The sequence below is a fragment of the Furipterus horrens genome, unplaced genomic scaffold, assembly GCF_987537825.1.
Source record: "Furipterus horrens unplaced genomic scaffold, mFurHor1.1.pri manual_scaffold_2, whole genome shotgun sequence".
Taxonomy (NCBI): Eukaryota; Metazoa; Chordata; class Mammalia; order Chiroptera; family Furipteridae; genus Furipterus; species Furipterus horrens.
The window spans coordinates 69,818,311-69,839,650 of NW_028327172.1; the positions used below are offsets into that span (position 1 = coordinate 69,818,311).

General features: G+C 38.4%; 1 protein-coding gene across 1 annotated transcript in view; it reads left to right on the top strand.

Annotated features, from left to right (window-relative positions):
• The window catches only part of MAML2 (mastermind like transcriptional coactivator 2), a 344,112-nt gene extending 324,123 nt beyond the window's left edge, over window positions 1-19,989 (top strand). The window contains exons 3-5 of the mRNA XM_090265827.1: window positions 7,301-7,504; window positions 12,843-12,954; window positions 17,041-19,989. Of these exons, the coding sequence (XP_090121953.1) occupies window positions 7,301-7,504; window positions 12,843-12,954; window positions 17,041-18,059 (1,335 nt within the window). The 3' untranslated portion in view covers window positions 18,060-19,989. The remainder of the gene's footprint in view (window positions 1-7,300; window positions 7,505-12,842; window positions 12,955-17,040) is intronic.
• The last annotated feature ends 1,351 nt before the right edge of the window (window positions 19,990-21,340 follow it).

Genomic DNA, 21,340 nt, shown 5'->3' on the forward strand with positions numbered 1-21,340 from the left:
GGCTGGAGCGGAGGGTTATCGTACACAGATCTTGTGACAGGTACTCTATTTCCTGTCGCCAATTTGCCAGTTCCTTCCATGGATTACTGGGTTCTTTCTCTAAGGCATTTTATCAATTTAATGTCAAGTAGCATTCCTTGGCTAGTACAGCCAAAGAGAGCAAGAGTCCGCAAACTTTTTCCTAAAGGGCCAGGTGATAAATATTTCAGGCTTCGTGGGCTACTACGTGTTTGCCGCAGGTCTTCAACTCTGCTGTGGTAGTGGTGACCAAGCTGGATTTGACTGGTCAGACCAGAGTTTCCTGGCCCTTGAAAGAAAAGACTGGCAACTTGAAGATAAGCAGTGTTTTATATCTTCAGTCCTTCTGTTTAAAACTTGTATCCTGGATGAGTTCCCGGTAATTGTTTTATTGTCATTGTTGTTGTGTCAAGTAAGAGCTGTTGCATTATTATAGCCACCCACAGCCACCTCACTATCCATGCCCCAAATAAATAACTTAAGTGGGCCTGCCAGCTTGTGGGGAATCTGAAAGAGTTAAGGAAACTTGTTTCTCAGGCATGGAGATAAATAAATGGCTTCATAAGTAGACAGTTCAGAAGATGAATAGCCTAGAGGAACAGTCGAGCAGTTAGTTCACGAGACAGGGAAAGAAGAGGGAAAGGGAGAAACGGGGGAAAGAGATTAATTGAATAGCAAACCAGTTTGTGAGATCTACTGTACAAACATGCCCAGCTGGGTACTTTATCTTGAATTTGTTTTGCAAATTGCAGATGCCTCTCTCTGAAAGCCAAGAAAAAGAAAGGGCAGTCATCCCAGGCCAGAATACTCTCGTGAATCCAAGTTGCTTCATTTCTGTGGGGAAAAATCATTATATATCCCCCTTCTAAAATAAGAGAAACAGAGAGCCATTTTACTCAGATGCCTAAACAAGACAAACATTTTTAGAGTTCTTTCTTTTTTAATATTAAGAGAACAATATACCTGCCTGATAATTTTGCTTGCTTTGTGAAACTTACTGTAGCTGAGCAGTGCACAGAACTGCTTTAACAGTAAAACTGACTGAATTCAATGAGTGTTAATAGTTCAATGTACTTCAATGAAAGTAGGAACATTTTTGTTTGCTGCCTTATGACATGTCTAATTGGACCCCATAGTATGTTTTGCTGAATTCAGTCCTGTTTTACAAACCTTTGTACTCCATTAAAATGAAACAAAGAGGTTATCCCAGCATTTTTATTAGTTAACAGATTTTTAAAAGATCTTTCACATATTAAGCATAGTTTACAGAAACATTTTATCAAAGTAAGACCCCAGGGGCTGAGCATATACTCTGGTGTGTGTTTATTGAGATTTATAAAATTTTCTTCATACATGCTGTTTTTTTTAATATTTATTCCTAAAACTTTACAAAAGAGAGTGTTGGTGAATTAGCTGTTAGGACTGGAATAGTGGGGTTTATTTCTAATTTTTAAATCTGGGCTTTTTTTTCAAAAAGATTTTAAACTGGCCTTAAGAGAAATGCTGGTATAACATGGAGAACAGGTAAATTGTCGTCTAAGGAAAAGAGGTACTTATGTAAAAAAGTTCAAGTGGCCCTGGTCGGTGTGGATCAGATGGTTGGAGTGTTATCCTCTAATCAAAGGGTTGCAGGTTTGATTCCCAGTCAGGGCACATACCTAGGTTGCAAGTCTAATCTCTGATCTGGGCAGGTGTGATACCCAGCCAGGGTGAGTACGGTAGGCAGTCTATTGATGTTTTTCTCTAACATTGATGTATCTCTCTCACAATGATATTTCTCCCTCTCCCTTCCTCTCTAAAAGCAATGAAAAAAAAGTTCTTGGGTGAGCATAAATTTTTTTTTTAATTAAAAGAATTACCTTAATTTTCTCTCAGGTTTTATAGACATAGTTCTCAATCTTGTAGTGATCCACAGACACGATATTAAGTCACCAAAGTAACAAATTTGGGAAAACATTCTTTTGCCATATTTTCCATACATTAAAGCATGCATCCAGCTTCCTATAACTGTAAATTAACCTTATACACTGCTGCTTACTTATGAGCATAGTTTGATTGCCTCCAGCTAAAAGCCTTGGTTATCATATACCTGATTTACCAAATGGTCTCCTAGCATCCTTGAGACCATTCTAGAAGATAAATTTCCCACCAATAGTCCAGATGGAAAACTTGAAAGTATAGGCAAGCTGTGGCACTGTCTAGTAGGCTGCATGAACTTAGATCCCCAAGGCCCAGAAGAATGTATGCTGCAGAATAGATGCTCAGCAAATATTTGTTGAATGAATACGAGTAGAATGAAGATGATTCTAAAGACATAGCTTGATTATTGGCAGAAATTTATTTTTAAAAATACAGACATGCTCTCATTGTTCTAGCAGTCCTATGCTGGATTAAATCAAGGATCAAGACACTTTAACCATATTTAACACTGACTTATTACTCTAACTCAGTGGCTTATCTAGTGCTATAAAGGGACTTGAAAATCTTAGACACACATACACACACACACATATGGATGTGGAAAATTATTTACAAATTCATATTAAATGTAAAGTTATATTAAATTCCAGGAGTATAGGACCAGAAGCCTACTTTGTAGATTAGCATCAAATACTATAATTTTACTGATAGAAGTAGAAAAAACACACACAAAATGAAAGATCATTTAAGTTCATGATTTGAACCAGTATGTGGCTACTATTTGCTGCCAAATCAATCTTTGCTTCTAGTTGCTCTAGAAAACTAGGTTTTCTATCATACAAAACATACATCAATGGAACTACCTACTTAATGCACAATGTCATACACATCTATGCACACACACACACTTTCAGGTGTGGGCTGAGGATGTGCATTTTTACCATAACCTTCACATGCTCTTGAGGAGAAAAATGAGTGTTGAGGGGGAAAGAGATGAATTCTATTAAATCAAGTCCTCCATGGGCTGAATGTAAGGCAAAGACTGAGTCTAAATGTGGAAACCAAAGCCAACACAACGGAGCCTATTTTTCTTTCAAAATGTTTTACGTACTCACATTTCCACATCTTGGCAATGACAGCCAGCCTGTGTAAGGTGTTTTGTATTTCACAGTGAATGTAAGGGCAAAAAAAGTAGCTTCCGCCAAATATTACATCAATCATGAATTAAAAGAATGGGTATGGTAGAGTATATGGTAAGGCCAAGGGGCTAGAAGCTACAAGGTTGAAAATTTTTCTACAGAATTCCAAAAGAGAGCTTATCTCTTATTTTTATATCTTTTGGTATTTCGAAGGAATGAAACTATATTTAGCACAGTCCATCTGTTTGATTAGAGAGACAAAGAGATATGGTTATGTTTTCTGGGCATGCAGATCTTCTATAAATCTTAGAGGAGTGTGGTTTTCCATATTTCACTAGAAATTATTTTGAAGACATTCACCAATGCTACCAATATTAAGCACTCTGTTATTTTTTTCATTTCCCCCCTTTTTTATATACTTTTTTAACTTCCAAAAAATAGAAGACTGCCTAGAACATAGTAAACATTCAGTAAAATTTATCAAATTCATTAATGGGTGAATAGTGCATGGGTAACTAGACTAGGCATTGGAAGATCTGGATTTTAATTCTAAGGCATTAGTAGCGATCATACCACCTAATGGAAATCATCATACATTGCTTTTTAAGGTAATAATTTTGAATGAGTGTGTATGTGGGGAAATGATGTGTGTTTCTTAGATTCCCAGGTAAACTATAAGCCAGAGATCATAACTTCAAATGCCTACATGGGTCAAGCAAGTAATAGAAATGAGGTAAATGGGTGGATATAATAAAATAGGGAATAGCAGGGACTGTGGCCAACTGGAGAGCACAAGGGCCAACCTGTGTTTAAAACATGATAGGAGCCAAACCCACCACACCTGCAATCCAAGCACACTTACAACGTAAGTCCCTTCACAGAGGTAATTGTTTCTAAGCCATCTCCGTCATATGTGAAATAACACAGAAGTAAGTGTACAAGAAAAATATTAATTGCTAAAATTTATCAAGCACCAAGTTCCTGGAACGGTTCTAAATTTCATCTGATCTAATTTTATGCCATGAGTAGAATTACCTCCATTTTACAAATGAGTAAATTAATGTACAACATTTAGTAAATGTATATTGGTTGCTCTATTAATAAATAATTGGATGTTAAGAAATTAAAAAAAAAATAGCATAGCAAAGAACAAAGTAACAGAGCCCTGAAATGAACCCTTAAGCCAATAAAAGAAGCATACTCCAAAAGACGGTCTGTCAGAAAATGACATTCAACTCATCCTCTGACATTTCCAGGTCGGAGGATGGAGATAATTCCACAGGTAGCTCACAAAACCACAATATTTCTTATAGAGCTGACCCACAGAACAGCTTTCTGCAATCTGCAAGGCCTGTCTCCCTTGCTTTACAACCAACCAACCAACCAACAAATAGACTGTTTCTCCTTTGCGTTAAAATAACTAACAATTATGAGCAGCTATTGTTTATTAAGTGCTTACTATGTGCTGAATATTTTGGGCATTGTATTATCTCTAATTCTCACAGGGACCCTGTGAAGTCAGCACTGTTGTTCCCATTTTATAGATAAGGAAATTGAGGTTTAAGAAGGTGAAGCAACTTCTCCCAGATCACACAGCTAGTAGGAACCAGAACTGGGATGGGAATCACGACAGGCCCATCTCCAGAGCTCATGATCTTGTCCACTGCATGGCCATGCAAAGGCAGCTGAAGGGAAAGTGAATTTAGTTTTCTATGTGTGTTTGTCAACCATATCTTTAAAATACAAAATCCATTGTTTTATGCAGTCTTGCACTAAACTCCAAATTATATCATAGAAAAGAGCAGACTGTTTCTACTCAGGTTAAAGTGGAGAGTAGACTGCTTCCAATATATTCTCTCTCACCTTGATTTCTCCAACATCACTCTGGTTGTCTTTACACTTCTCTGACCCCAGCTCTGTCTCCCTGTCACTGGCTCTGTTTTCCTCTCATCAGTGTGGTTTGACCAAAGAGTCAACGCTCAATCTTCCATGTATTTCCTCCTCCACTTGCCCTCCAAGAGCACTCAACCCACAGGTCTTCTACAACCATTCTGTTGATGACACTCATGCTTGTCTCCTGGTCCACAGTCCTAGAGGCTTGTAGGCCACATGGGATGAAATCTTTCCCCAAAGCCATGATGGGTTTAAAATTGAGAGAACTGACTGGACATTGGGTGTAGATGTGTTAAAGTGTGGCTCCTTTAAACTGCTCAGAGATGGCTTTAATTATTTTTAATTAACTGTTGAGGAGGACCAACCCCCTCTCAGTACCCGCCAGCACACTCCCTTCCACGTGCCGCATTGAGAGCTCACCCCAGAGAAGAGTGCTCAGTAAACATTTGCTTCATGACAGATGGTTTGGCACAGGTTTAAAGTACGAAAATGTTTCTCTTCAACACTTCTCATCTCAACTGCAAAACAATAGAGTGTAGTGATTGAGAACTATAGTTCTGGAGTCAGACAGACCTGACTTCAGATCCTCCTCCAGGATTTATAGCTATGTGATCTCTCAGAGCTGCAGCATTGGGATGATAATACTAGGTCTTGCTCCTTGTTTTGGAGGAGGAGGAAATGAGAGAAATCGAGTAAAGGACTGAGCAGTGACTGGCCTGTAATAAGCCTCAGTGCATAATCATCTTTAGGATTATTTTGTATTCCTTTGCTTTTGAGGCAGTTGGTGAGCTCTGTAGCCCCAAGGATTACTAAAGCAAGGCCATGCTTCCTACATCTCCAGGTTTTTTTAACTCAGCAGATAACTAAAGAAAAAGAAGGAGATGAAAGGGGAGAGACTTTCTGCAAATGCAGTATCTACTACTACTACTTGTAATGAGAGTCCCTTTATCTTTTTTAATCTCTGTCACCTGACATAGTCCAGCTGGGGAATGAGAGTTGGATTTTATTGCTGCCATATATCCAGTGTTTCTCAGAGAAAGTTCCCTGGGCCAATGAGCATTAGAACCACCTGAGCAGGTACCCTGCCCTACAGCCTCAGAATTTCTAGAGCAAGGCCAGGGCATCTGCTTCCCAAATGAATATCATTAAAATGTGAGGATCTTTGACTTAGTACTTGTATTATATAATCTAAAACTTGATTCTACATTTGCTTATATTTTTACCTGTGTGTAATTTCTTCCTTAATTAGATGATAAATTCTCCAAGGTGAGGACAATATTTTCTAGTTTTCTTATAACCCCAATGGTGTACAGCTCAATTCTGAACACATCATTGGGAATTAATGAAAATATTAGACTGGGTTTTGCGTTCTACACTGCAGGGGCCTCACCTGTCAATGCCTACAGATTGGCAGGGACCTCAAATTAGAATGGCAATTCACTAATACCCAATATTGTTCAATACACAATGTGAGTTTTTAATTAATGCTTTCTCATTATCGGTTGGTTGGGTGCTCTTTTATTAATTAAGCACTGGGATTTTTTACTTACTGACCAGGGAGCAAAATTAACAAGTCTCTGAATAATGAAGTCCCTTTTGAGTTTGCGAGTATTTGTAAAACAGAAATCACAGGCCTTCCTGCCTTATCATAGAAAGCTAGGCCCTTCTGTTCAAAATGATTATTCAACTTTTATTTCCTAATTTTGGGGAGAGAGAGAAAGACAGAGACAGAGGAAGAAAAAAGGGGAAACATTGATTTATTGTCCCACTTATTTATTATGCCTTCATTGGTTGATTCTTATACATTCCCTGATCAGGGAATCAAACTCACAACCTTGGTACATGGGGATGAAGCTCTAACCAACCGAACTAACTACCTAGCCAGGGCCAGTTATTCAACTTTTAAATACATTAATTGAAACCTAATTTTCATTGCAGGCCCAGTATTGATATGTGCTAACTTCAGGGAAAAGGAAGAACTTGTTACTTTATGACATGTTTGTTGCTGAGCAATTGAGAGATTACCCATATGTTTTTATGGTAGTTTTCTTTGAGGTTCCATAAATGCCTTCCAGAGTGTGGAGGTTCCACTATCAGAGTCAAATGGGAGCTTTTCCAGCTCCCTGATGTATTTAACCCAGCTGCTTTGTTTGCTGTGATGTACAATTATGTCTTCTACACTTAAAAAGCAATTCTCTGATCTTCAACCCATTAACCATGTTTGATCTTAACAAGATGAAAAATGTTCAGAATCTAAGCTTATGATCTTTGTGATACATTTTTCTTCATTTAATTCACAGTAGCCCTCCCCCCCTCTTTCTCTTCTTTAGGATCAACACTCTGTGGTAGGCCAGAACACAGGCCCCAGTCCAAGTCCCAACTCCTGCTCAAATCCAAACACTGGAAGTGGTTACATGAACTCCCAGCAATCACTGTTGAATCAGCAATTGATGGGAAAGAAACAGACTCTACAGAGGCAGCTCATGGAGCAGAAACAGCAACTTCTCCTGCAGCAGCAGATGCTGGTGGATGCGGTAAAACTTTCTCCTAATGTCTATTGTGCATACCTGTTGGCCCAACAGAGGGAGTTCATTGTTTTCCACTTCTAGTTACTGCCCTTTTCTCTGTGCCTACTTACATGACAGCAAAAAAAAAGGTGGCTGGTTGTAAGGGAAGTTAGTTATATACATATGAAGTGCTTTAGGAAAAGCAAGGAAAAAAAGGATCTGATATACCAACTGCTGGACAGTTGGAATGCACAGCACCTCCACTAACTAGCCCAGCCCAGCCCAGGAATGTTTAGAACCACCAACATGAGCATCTGACGAGGCAAAAGAAACCAGTCTTGTCTGCAGCCCTCAGGGGCAGAAATAGTGAACAGAACTTTAATCAATTCAAATCCATACTGATTTTAGAGATAAGAGAGTTTTAAGAGCCAGCATGGAATTTCATAATTTAAGAGTTGCTTTCAAAATAGAGCATCTCAGAATGGGGGTGTTTTTAAAGAAAATTGAAAATATATTTCCCACTTTATCATATTGAAGTGGCCTTAAAGAAAGGCATGGCTGTTATTTCCCACACATTATCCAAACAATAACCCTGCTTCAATATTTATCTGTTCATCCCTTCTGTATTCTCATACACTCAACAACTGATCCAAACTTTCTGCCTCCTGAGACCAAGGCCCTGTCTCTAAGTTTCATTCTCTCCCTTCAAACTGTTTGGCCAAGAGAAAGGAGAAAGGGACAAAGTTAACCATCTCCAGGTTGATAGAGACAAGGAACAAAGAAAAAAGGAAAACAAAATAAAAATATTATATCCTCACAGAGCTTTGTAGTAAGAGTCAAAATCCCAAGGTATGATAAGCTCTATAATCCATTCAGTAAATGTTTAGTAATTTACAATGAAACTACAGGCATCAACGAGACAGACCCTGCCTTTGTCCATAAGGAGCTTGGAGCCCACTGGGGATATCACATAAATAGGCCATCATCATGCCTGTGATTAAATGCTATGATGTGGACTACTAGAAATGCTTCCAGAGAGCCAATTATATCTACTGAAAATCTGAAGGTGAAGTGGGAGATGAGGGTGAAGAGCAGGATTTTACAGCCAGAACCAGCATATTCAAAGACTCAGAGACAATCTACTGTATATTAGTTAGCTGACACATAGAATGTGCACAAAGACAGGGAAAAGCCAGAGGACAGAGCTTAAGACAGAAGAATTTACAAAAGCAATGGAGAACATATTAAAGATTTTAAACAAGGAAGCGCTGGATTCATATTTGCATTATAATAAAGGTATAAGCATAGTAAGGAAAATATAACGTAGGAAAATATAAAATCCAACCTGGAGAGAGTGGGAATAGTCTCCCAAAAGAGGTAAAACTTGACTTCAAAGGACTGTAAGATTCTGATGGATAGAGTACATCATTCGGGGTGGAGGGTGGGCCAGAGACCAAAAGGCACAGCCTATGTGTGTATTTGTTGGTTAGACTGAGATTGTATCATGAAATATTTAATATGTAATGAAAAGTATACACAATAATATAACGATTATTTGTATTTTTAGGAATAACAAATGGAATAAGCTTGGAGTCCAAAGCATATAAGAAGAAATAAAAATAAAGTCATTTGAATTAGAATAAGAAATAGTGAGAAGTAAATTTCCAGGTGACTTTGAGTATTGCCCTAAGTTCTAAGGTTTAGGGGAACTGCTGACTTAAAGTGACACATCTGACTTCTTCTGTAAACAGTAGTTCTAAAAATCCCAGTTCACTCAGTCGTTCATTCCCACTTTTTTTTTTTTTTTTACTTTATAAACTAAATATCTTAGAAACAAGGAGAGTAGAGGAGAAAATGCACACTCTAAGACTGACTTCCAGGTTACACTCTCATTATTCCCATCAGTACTATTAATTTGTTGAATAAAACATGCAGAGGTTGAGTTTCTGGATTTGCAGCTCCAATTAAAAGGCAAAGAAACATTCCACGAGGGTCCTGCCCTGGCCCTGGCCTAACTCCCATTGAGCCCTGGTTGAGTCACAGCTGGGACAGGTGCAAAGGGCAGCGGTCTAAGCTGTGAGAGATGAATGAGACTGAGGCTGCTGTTTTCGTGATTTTCATGAACCATTCACATTTCTCTCATTCGGACACCATTGAAGGTGCCTGTACTTTTTAGCATATCCAGGAAGAAACAGTCTTTGATACCACTTTACATTAGCATATGCTTTGTAGTCATTTGCAGTCAGTTGGCAAGACCAGACAGGCGCCTAAATTGAGACATTTTCTCATGAAAGTGTGTTATCCTTACTATCTATTATTCTCTCACCAATGAAGCACAAGGAGGAGAGGTGTGGTACTTGTTACAATGGACATGATAATTACCAACACGTTTTGTGCACCTACTATGTGCCAGACACCATGCTGAACTTTTTCAGAATTAGAAGATTAATCCTTACAATAAGAGCATGAGGGAGGTCCTAGAAATATCCACATTTTATATTTTGAGATGGCAAAACAGAAACAGGACAGATAGATATATGCAACAGAAGAGTATCTCTATATTAGGTTTTTAGGTTCAAGATATTGGGTTATCCTGAGACATTAGTTGATGAGTTAAACTTCATGTTACACAGGCGGAATTTCAGGATGCCTGTTAGTTTACACTTTTGTAGAATGAGAATGTTACTATCTTGCAAATGAAGCAGTCTCCATTCAGCGTTGGAATCTGGGCTCTGCTACTTTTCATCATGAAGTGACAAATTGGCTGTTCTGGGATAGTCCTTATGCCAGACCATTAAATCTAGCTCATTTGTGCACAAGTAGCTCAGGAAACGCAAGTTTCCAGAGATGTATATGTTAACCCTTCGAGGAACCTGATTTAGCACTCAGGGGACTAAAAGTCAATAATTAAATTAAATATATGTAAAATAAGTTCAGATTTGAAATCGAGTCTTTAATGGGGAACCAGAAGCCTGATTTCTCCCTCTCTCCCTCTCTCTCCCTCTCTCTAACACACACACACACAGTCACACAGAGTACACATAAATGCTATTTTCTTCAATATAAACAGCAGAAACACCTAATTACATAAGAAAAAATAATAGATGCTTTTGAAAGGGAGAAGATTTCAGAAAGTCCCATGCTTGGCATAAAAATCAAAACTGTCAGCTTGCACAATCGTTTACAACAAGAATGGTTAAACATTGCCACATTTGGGTTCATAGAACATCTCAAGCTGTTTTTTAAACATTTAGGGTTTGGGTAAAACCAGTTTCACCAACCACTTTTTCCCTTAATTTGTAAACCCATATTTAAAAGAAATGTAATCCATATGTTTCTGATTCATTTACACTTAGCTCATCAAAATTGTGTTTTATATGAATTACTTGATGCCCAAAAAGCCCTGTGAGTCTTTCAAGTTCTTTTTCTTAGAAACAAGAATTTGAATCTAGTTTATTGGTGTTTTGAGGTTGTTGTTTTTTTCCTGTAGAGTAGAGTTATTCCACTTAGAAAGTTTGGAATTTGTTGGGAACCTGAGAAATCCGTGGTTTAACTGGTTCTAAGTTAGGCAGTCCGCCTTAGTCTTCCATCTGACCTACCCATTTATCTGTTAACAAGGTTTTCTTTTCTATTTATTGACTTTTCTATAATCGCAGTGCCTCTGTCTACCTATGCCAATTATTCTTATCTTTGAAAATGGAGGTTGCTGTGGGGTGCAGTGAAGCAGTTTTTAAAAATTCCTGATCCATATACTGAGAAAGAAAAAAAGCAGCCTCAGAACTGATAGGCTACTCAGAGCCTGGCCATTTTATTCTCTGTTGGACATGTTAACAGAATACTAACCTCAGACAGGGTTACTCTGAGACCATGATTAAATGAGACAAAATAAGGCCACTTCATAACCTCGTCTAAAAACAGATACAAACAAGGTCACTGTGCAACCCACAAAACACCAAAATCCCCCTCTTTGGCTAAATGAGTGACAGCTACTTCATCCCTCAATCATAGAATCAACTTCACTCTCTGACAGCTTACAGTCCAGAGCAAATTCTCACTTCCTTAGACCCTCCCTAAATCACCCCATCAAAGCCTAAATCCTATTGGAGGTTCTTTCTAACACGCTCTTACCGAGGAACCCGTGGACCCCGTGTTGTGTGTTCTGCCTCATTGCAATATAAAAGAATGTCCCCTATTTCATCTCTTAGCTCCTAGAGGAACCTGCTCTGAAGATCTAAAGGCAGGTGATTCCAGAAGAAGACAAGAAGGGAGCCTGGGGAATGTCTGTACTTTCAGAAGGGGCGCAGAGAAACAGAGCAGCAGAGGGCCCTTGGATGGTGTGGCAGGGAAGAGCCTGAGTTTTTGACTGAGGATTTGGTTTCTGTGTTACTGCTATGGGATCTTAGGCAAGTTACTTAGCCTAAGGAAGCTTCTATTTCCTCATCTATGAAGTGGGTATAATCATACCTACCTTCAAGGGTTGTTTATGAGGGGAAAAATGAAGTAAAGTGCATATAGCTCCCCTATCAGTACCTGATAGGTTATTTCCTGACATCTCCTCCTGTTGCCAGATATAACATATAAAAACACAGAATGCCCAGTGTCCTGTATTTTATCTGGAAATCCTACTCCCATGCCTTCTATGTTGGACCAGATATATATACAGGATGGGGCAAAAATAGGTTGTTAGTGAGTATATAAAACATAATTTATTCTTGTATTATTATTCATTAATTATTGTATGATTTTTCCATACAAATAACTGTAAACCTACCTTTGCCCTACCCTGTATAGGTGCCAAAACGTATGAGATGTGCTACAAAATAAAGCCAGAGCCCTGGCCAGGTGGCTCAGTTGGTCGTAGCATCCTCACATGCAGCAAAAGGTTGCAGGTTTGATCCTCAGTCAAGGCACATACCTAGGTTTTGAGTTTGATCCCCAGTCGAGGCACATACAGCAGGCAACAAATTGATGTTTCTCTCTCACATCAATGTTTCTCTCTCTCCCTCCTCCCTTTCACTCTCTCTCAAATCAGTAAACATATCCTTGGGTGAGGATTTTTTAAAAATTGGAACTATCAACTCAAAAATCATACACATTTAGTCCTCACTGAAACCTAATTGAAAAATAAAGAAAATGAGAGTAATTACTAGACCCAAAATACATGTCAAATGATAAGGAAAGTAGAAATTACACTTCCATGCAGAAAGATTATTGACATGGAAAGGAGAGCCTACTAAATAAGACCCATGATTTGCAACTAGGGTTGCAAGATTGTTCTTATAATTTTTTTGAATAACAGTCTATAAATTTTTACAAGTGAGAAGGTAACAATGCAATTCAATATGTTTTCGTTCATGTTTTTAAGGAGAAAATTACTTCACAAGATCAGCTAAACAGACATTTGACAAGGCCACCTCCAGATTACAAAGACCAAAGAAGAAACGTGGGTAACATGCAACCAACTGCTCAGTATTCTGGTAAGTGTTCTCAGAAACTAATGGAAATTGTAACTGTGGTAAGAAGAAAACCGTTCAATTTTTAATATTTCCTCTTTTCTCCATCTCACATTTAATTGTAACATCTTTCTTAGACTCCTTTACTAGCTCCCATACAACTTTCAGATCAAGACCAAACCTGAGTATTTTCAGTTTTCTCATCATTTCTTGCTTAATCTTGTCCCATATTCGCATATTTCACTGCTCTCCCACTAACTCTGAAAGTGTAAGAAAAGCTTAATTATTTTCTAACTGCCAGGTTCAACCATTCTCCTAATAACATACCTTGACACAGACAGTATAAGGTAAGGAGACGTTTCTTTCTGGGTCATATTTGTAACTTGCTCAAAGCCTGAACTTTCTGTCTACACCTTTGGGCTCAGGTCCCTAACACAGATAGTCCTACCACCAAGAAATAATTAAAGAACAAGTTAAGCCCTGGTCCGTGTGGCTCAGTTTGTTGGAGTGTCGCCCCATGTAACAAAAGGTTGCGGGCTCGATCCCCAGTCAGAGCACATATCTGGATTGCAGGGTTAGTCCCCAGTAGGTGTATGAATGGGAGGCAACCAATCAATGTTTCTCTCTCACGTGGATGTTTCTCTCTCTCTTCCTTTCTCCCTGTCTAAAATCAATAATTCTATTTTTCTTTTTTTAAAAAAAGCAAATTAAGTCTTTATGAAATCTCTCAAAAATACCAAAGGTTATTGCATGTCAAATACAAAGCAAAACTTCTTAATAGATCTCTCAATATAACAATGCACTACCCCTACAATCTCTCTCCTTTCACTCTCTGAACTCCAAAAGATTTCTCCCAAACAGCCTTGCTGGTCCTGCCTTCTCCTATTCCCCACCTATTAAGTCCCTTCTGCCCACAACTCACTGCACTTTCTCATGTAAATTAGGCATGTGCAGGAATTTCCCAAGTTCTCCCTGCTTTACCTGTTACCTTCATCTGTTCAGGAACCATGAAGAAGATTGTCTAAAGAAGGAGGGGCTGTGAATGCTCCTGTTTGTTCATTTTTCTGGTCTTGTTATGAATATATTGTTCTAGTTTGTGTCAACTTTTTCAAATGCACCAGATCGCCTCTCTCCACTGAAATTAGGAATGGGATACATGTATTCTGCTCCCTAAGAAAACTTTGCCTCAAGGAGGTTGTTTCTGTCCTCAAGGAGCTTGAAAGACAAGATGGGGTTTATATGGAACATGGCTTCTAGTGCCATGGCCTATCAGTGAGTTTATGGGAAACTACCTTTGAAATATTACACAAAATTCAAGGTGGATGTTTGGACTTTTCTTTTCCCATTCATATAAAAAAATATCGCAAAGGATAGTGGTCTAAGGCTAGTTTGGTGGCTCTACCATGTTATTAGGAATCCAGGTTTCTTTTGTCTTTCTGCTCCACCGTCTTCAGCATGTAGCTTCCATTCTGAGGGTTGCTTGTGTCCACCAGTCCTGCAGCCTTCACATCCATATTCCAGATAGAAAGATGGACAAAAGAAGAAAGGAACATAGCCTTCCAAATGAATCAGATTCCTTTTTTTCAAAAAAAAGAAAACAAAAAACTTTAAAAAGTAATGTTGGTTAATAACATTACATAAATTTTAGATGTGCAACAGTATTTGATATCTGTATACTTTATTGTGTGCTCACCACCTTCTGTCACCATGTATTTGACCCCCTTTACCCAGTTTACTCACCCCCCCGATTCTGTTCCCCTCTGGTAACCACCAATCAGTTATCTTTATCTGTGGGTTTGTTTTTGTTTTGTTAGTACATATGTTACTTTTGGTGTTATAATCATGAGTGAAATTACATGGTTTTTGTCTTTTTCCTTCAACTTATTTCACTTAGATCTATCCATCTCATCACAAATGACAATATCTCTTTGTTTATGGCTAAGTAGTATTCCATTATATGTATACAGGGTGGGGCAAAAGTAGGTTTAAGTTGTTCGTATGGAAAATAATACAATACTTAATAAATAATACAAGAATAAAATCTGTTTATATACTCTCAACTATAAACCTACTTTTGCCCCACCCTGTGTATACACTACATTTTCTTTATCCATACATCCATCGGTGGACACTTAGTTTGCTTCCGCATCTTGGCTATTGCAGATAATACTGCAGTGAACATGAACCAGATTCCCTTCTAAAAGTAGGTTTCTTATACTCTCACCTACTAACTTCTGTCTTTAGCCAGAATTTATTCATATGGACTCCTTCCCCCACCCCACCCCGCCATCAATAAGGAAGTTTGGGAAATATGGTTTTTCAGCTGGAACATTACTACAAAATCAAGGCTCTGTTTCTAAGAAAGACAGGGAAGTTGCATATTTGGCAGGCACCTAGAAGTCTCTTCCACAGTGTATATGGGCACCTTCCTAAGGGAGGGGTCCTCAGCATCCAACTGCTGATGCCTGAGTGGAAAAGAGTCACTGCTGTAGGGTGCGGTATTTCCTTGTCTTCTGAGAATGAAGTAAGCAACAAACAGAACACCAACTCATTTTCATCATTTTTATCTTAATCTCAATACAATAATAATCACTTTGCCCAGATGTTAATATGAGAAATGATGTCTGAAAAGCACCTGGCACAATTCCTACAAGTTTCTAAATATTAATTGTGAATAATATTTTGTGATCTTTATGGGAAGTATCTGTACTCTGGTTGTTTAAAAACACTGCTCTCCTCATAAACCTTCTCAGGGCATATTGTTAAAATAGAGAGCACCCAGAGGGAATGATTTTCTAAACCTTCAAAGTCTTTTCCATAGCATTTTCATAGTGTAAAGTCCCTTCTTATGAAACCTTCAGATACCAAGATAATGTTGCTCAACCTCATTAGCAGTCTGTGGACCCTGAGCTATTGTTCAAGTATTTCCTACCTGACTCTGATCCTTTTACATCAAACACTTTCTTCCCTACACAGTGCAGAGCCCATGCTAAGTCTGGAGGTATAAAGAATATTGCTCCTGCCTTCTAGGGGCATGTCATCTATGGGAGACATATTTTTAAAACAAATAGCAAAGCTATCAGCCTCTCTTGCTGTGTACTGTGCTAGCTATGCTCAAGCAGCAGAGCATGTCCTAGGGCTGCAAATGAAGTCCTGCTCTGCTCAAGCACTGCCTTTCTGATATTTGTATGTGCATCTAGTTCTCCGTTTCTCAGTAGCTCTGATTCTCTGGAGGAAGAGTACTTTGAAAGAGTGTCTTTCTCCAACTTATGTCTTTGCTTCACTTATTCATTCATTAGATATCAAGTGAAAACCTACTTTGCACCACCCACTAGACCTGGAGAATGTGAGAGTGAACGAAACAGGCAAAAATTCTTTCCTTGTGGAAATTATCATCCAGCACATACTTAAAAAAAAAAACCTTTCTGACGTCTCACTTTCGCCTCTCAAGATGTCTTCCCATAATGACTTTAATCTCCCCAAACCAGGAAGATTTCAATGTGTTAATTAATTGCTCTCTGATGTGTGGAGCCCCTCTATTTAGCAGTCTGTCATTGGATGGTCCCACGTCCTATCACTTATTGACAGGCATCAATGTAGCTGGCAGGCTCCATGTATTTCCCAATACAGAAGCTAGTTGCTAAATGAAAACTTTAAAGAGCAAATGCTACTGGAGAGAGGAGGCTGGAATATCAGGATAAGTTTAATGAAAGATGTTGACCTGAGCCTTAAAGAAAAGAAAGGCATTAGTGAGTCAAGAAGGGCATCAGATGAGAGGGACATGGGATGAGCAAAAAGGTAGCTCATGGTATGGATTACAATGTAATAGTAACTGAACCTCCTGGACCAGAAGGCTTTCCATAGGGAAATAGTCACTGAAGCACTGATTACACTGAGTTCCAGATGTTTAAAGAGATAGGCATTTGCCCTTTGGGCACAGGAGCCACTTGGGCAGCTTCTTGAATAGGGGTGATTCAGATGAAGTATTGGACATAATTTTCAAAGCCATAGGTTTGGCCTTGATAAGTTATTGCAAAGCACTTTTTTTTTTTTTTTAAAGAGGAGATAACCTACTGCTATGAAGTAATATAATTGTCTTCTTTTCCTTAGGTGGCTCACCAACAGTGAGTTTAAGCTCTAACCAGACTTTGGCAAACCCAGTTTCAACACACAGCATTTTAACTCCGAATTCCAGCCTCATGTCTACTTCCCACGGAACGAGAATGCCGTCGTTATCCACAGCAGTGCAGAACATAGGGATGTATGGAAATATGCCTTGCAATCAACCTGGCACATACAGCGTCTCTTCAGGAATGAATCAACTGACCCAACAGAGAAACCCAAACCAATTGATAACAAATCAAAACAACCCTCTAATGTCACGGCCACCTACCTTAGGGCCAAGTAATAATAATAATGTGGCCACTTTCGGAGCGGGACCTGTTGGCAACTCACAACAACTGAGACCAAATCTAACCCACACCATGGCAAGCGCGCCAGCACAGAGAACATCGAATGTAATGATTACATCCAGCACAGCAGCTCCCAGCTGGGCCTCCCAGGAAGCAACCAGCAAACAGCAGGAAGCCATGAAGTCCGCAGGTGTCCGCTTCCCCACAGGGGCACCTGCAGCCTATACCCCAAACCAGTCATTGCAGCAAGCGGTAGGTAGCCAGCAGTTTTCCCAGAGGGCAGTGGCTCCTCCTAATCAGATAACACCAGCAATGCAAATGAGACCTCTGAACCAAATGGGCCAGACATTGAATGGACAAACCTTAGGTCCACTCAGAAGTCTGAATCTCAGACCCAATCAGCTAAGCACACAGATTTTACCTAATTTGAGCCAGTCAGGAACAGGGTTGGTGGGTCAATCAAGGACAGGCATAAACCAGCCACCATCTCTGACACCTGGCAGTTTTCCTTCACCCAACCAAAGTTCCAGGGCTTTTCAAGGAACTGACCATGGCAGTGACTTAGCTTTTGACTTTCTCAACCAACAGACTGATAACATGGGGCCTGCCCTAAACAGTGATGCTGATTTCATTGATTCTTTATTGAAGACAGAGCCTGGTAATGATGACTGGATGAAAGACATCAATCTTGATGAAATCTTGGGGAACAACTCCTAAAGGAGAAAAGGGAGATAACTCACCAACTCCAAGCACTAAAAGGCAGTATTTTACAAGGACTCTGGAAAGGCAAACTGTTGACTTTCACTGGGGCTACATGAAGATACCACAGCTTAAAAGTGGAAAGCAGAAAGTAACTGTGGTGGTGGACATTTTGGTCAAATGTTTGTTTTAGATCTCAAACCTGAAAGTAAAACATTGGGATCGCTTTTCCCTGTCTAAACTCCAGGACACAGTATCCAGTTTATCTAAACAGAACTGTGATGTTGATGTGTAATTAGCTGTGTAAAATAGGCTCCCCAAGTTCCTTTCCTCCCAGAAAGAAAAGTAATACAACTTTTAGCTTGTTTAAACCTGATGTCATGTGGAGGTATTAGTTCCCATCAACAAGCAACAAATTCCTTAATTTGCTCTAATAGATATAAGTGTGGTTTCATCTTTCCACTTTATCTTTTCATTTAGTTTTCCTAATCTTCCTAGATGGAAATGTTATAGGTTTGTTTGGAGTAACCAAACACTGTCCTGAGTAAAGAAAAGCTGGGGAAATTACAGGACATCCAGTGTATCATAGAATTTCTTCCCCAGATTTACCCCTCACTTTTCCAGTTTTCCCACTTATCCTATACTTCAGTAAGGTGCTGCATCTAGTGATGGAACATGAATGCAGAGCTGTCCAACTCTAGTTGGTTTTCCACAACCCAACTAGAGTCCACTTCCAAGTCTTACATACAATCGCAACCTGTCCAAGTCATACTGAAATATTAGTGCACATATGTCTGCATTAGATTTCACTATTTTAAGAAGAAAGCACTCTATTAGGCGTTGCTATAAAGGAGATTTATTTGGCCATAAATAACCTGAGGTGTTGCGTCTTGTAATGGTCCCTGCTGGTTAGTTTCCAAGCTGAGTGAAATTGAATCTGGTCCTCCTTGATTATTTTGATGACCAGAGACTGATTGGTAAGAAAAGGAAGTTTGGAGGTCCAAACTGTGGTTAGAAGGTAACATATTTTGGTTGAAGGCAAGAAGCAAAAGATCAAACCAGGGATGGCAGGTATGGGTGGATACAAGTCTATATCAGGATTTGAAGGCACATGTAATTAAGAGAGAAAATAATCTGTCCTTATTTGGACATAATATGTGGGTAAACAGTTCAATGGAGTATGATCTGTTAGTAGCAATCTAGTCATTCTTCTGTCCTAAAGTGATGAATCATTGCCACACGCTAGAGGGACCCTTTCTATCCAGGTTTTCTCCCTCAGGGCTGTATCAAAGAGTTCTTGTTGAGTCATGTAACCTCAGTGCCCACATACAGATCAGCTATAAAATGGGGAAGATGTTTGCTGATTTGAGATGGATGCAAAATATCACTATCAATTTCCTCATTACAGAGGAACACAGGCTAGCTTCAGCTTTTTAGTTATATACTCATGTATTCAATTATCAAATGTAATTTAACTGAAGTCATTTAATAATTATATCTTTAAGTATCTGTTCTTAAAAAGAACACATTTTGAACGTTCTGTAAAACCCTCTCCCAATCTAAAATGTCTAGAAGCACTCTCTTTTACACAAAACCAACATCACTAGGCCAGATCATTTCTGTGCTAGGTTGTAAATATGAATAAATTACTTGTTTTGTAAACTTTTGTAAAGAATATTTTGGTAGAAATACTTAAAACATATTCTTTGGGTTATATTTATACTTATGTGAAATAAATATACTATCAAAAGGTTATATTTTATACAAAAGTAAATTGTTACCTTTTGTATGCTAATATACAAAGTTTTGTATAATATGATGGTTTATTTTTAGCTCTACACTTAATCCGTAGATGGTCAAGTGGGAACTTTTAAAAACTATCAAGAGGCTTGTTAGACAAATTTATATTCTGAAACCTCAATAAGAAAGCATTCCAGGTTTCAATCTTTCCTTGTTTTGTTTTGTTTTTTGTTGTTTGTTTCTTTTTTTTTTTTTTTGGTTCTAAAGTTCTTTTTTAAACCCATAGTTCTCCTGTCTTGTTTGATTATTCTGCTGTGCACACTGTATTGGTCCTTGTTGCATGTGGTCTACTGTGTGTTTTCCCATTTTATAGAACAGTGTTTCTCCATGCAAAAATGTAAGGAAAAATTATGTACATATAAACACTTTTATTTTATGGTTCCTCCATGTTACTGTATATATCTGCCGGCACTTCCCAGTTACACTCCCATGATCCAGCTTATTTTTACCCTAACATAAATAGTATGTTTTGTAGTAGCTCTCAAATTTAAGAGATAAAGCAATCAGAATGTTTGGATTTTCTTCTATCTTAATGTGAATTTTATAATTAATGTCTATTTATTCAGCTATTCATTAAAATACAGGATTCTTTGGAAAAAATGGTGTAGTCTATAGTTTCTGTTTGTTGGCAGCCTATTACCAAAGATGACGTAATTTTCCTGAAAGCTGAGATAATGACAACTTGATAGACATTTGTAGCCAAAACTTTACGATGTACAACGTAAAAGTATTGCAATATGATCTGTCATTTACAGAAATACCAAGCTACTTAATTGTTGGCATTGTTTCTCATTCTGAAAATATTATAAAGGAGGTAGACGTAATTTTTCTTTTTTAATTCAAAGACTAGAAAGCAATGTAAGCAAATAATTCGTTCTTGCCTCTGTGTTAAGCCCAATGAAGATAAATAACTCTGCTCTAAGTGAATGCACTAATATTACTTGCATTACTGTAACTATACCCATAACTGTAAAGACTTCAACTTGTAAAAATAAGTATTTTGTATTGTGTATAATTTTAAGTGTTAAAAAATAGTTTTTAAAAATTCAGAATTGGTTCTCTTGTATGAAATCATAATTTCAAATGTTATTGCTACATCACAGAAAGTTCTAAGAACTATTAATAGTGATGGGCAAATTTATTTTCTGGGAATTTTCTAACACTAATACTGACTTGTCTCATTTTAGTGTTCCTGAAGTTCATTAGAACATTTGTATTAAGATCCTATATACACCACACCTATTAAGGAATGGAGAAAAACTGCCTAATTCTCAGGCATGGTGGGCCTTTGTGTGACCTCCTGTGTAGTGCTTGGTCAGACAGGCTGAGGAACACTGGGCCAGGTAAACACAGCTCACTGAGCATAGTTACACAGTGCTTCCTCAGAGTTAAAGAGGTTGAGAGAAAGATGGGGCTTTGTAGAAGGCAAGGGCAACCTTTCTAAGCAAATTTTCTTGCTCTGCTATTAAAATGTATTGCCAGGGTTCCATTGTCTCTTT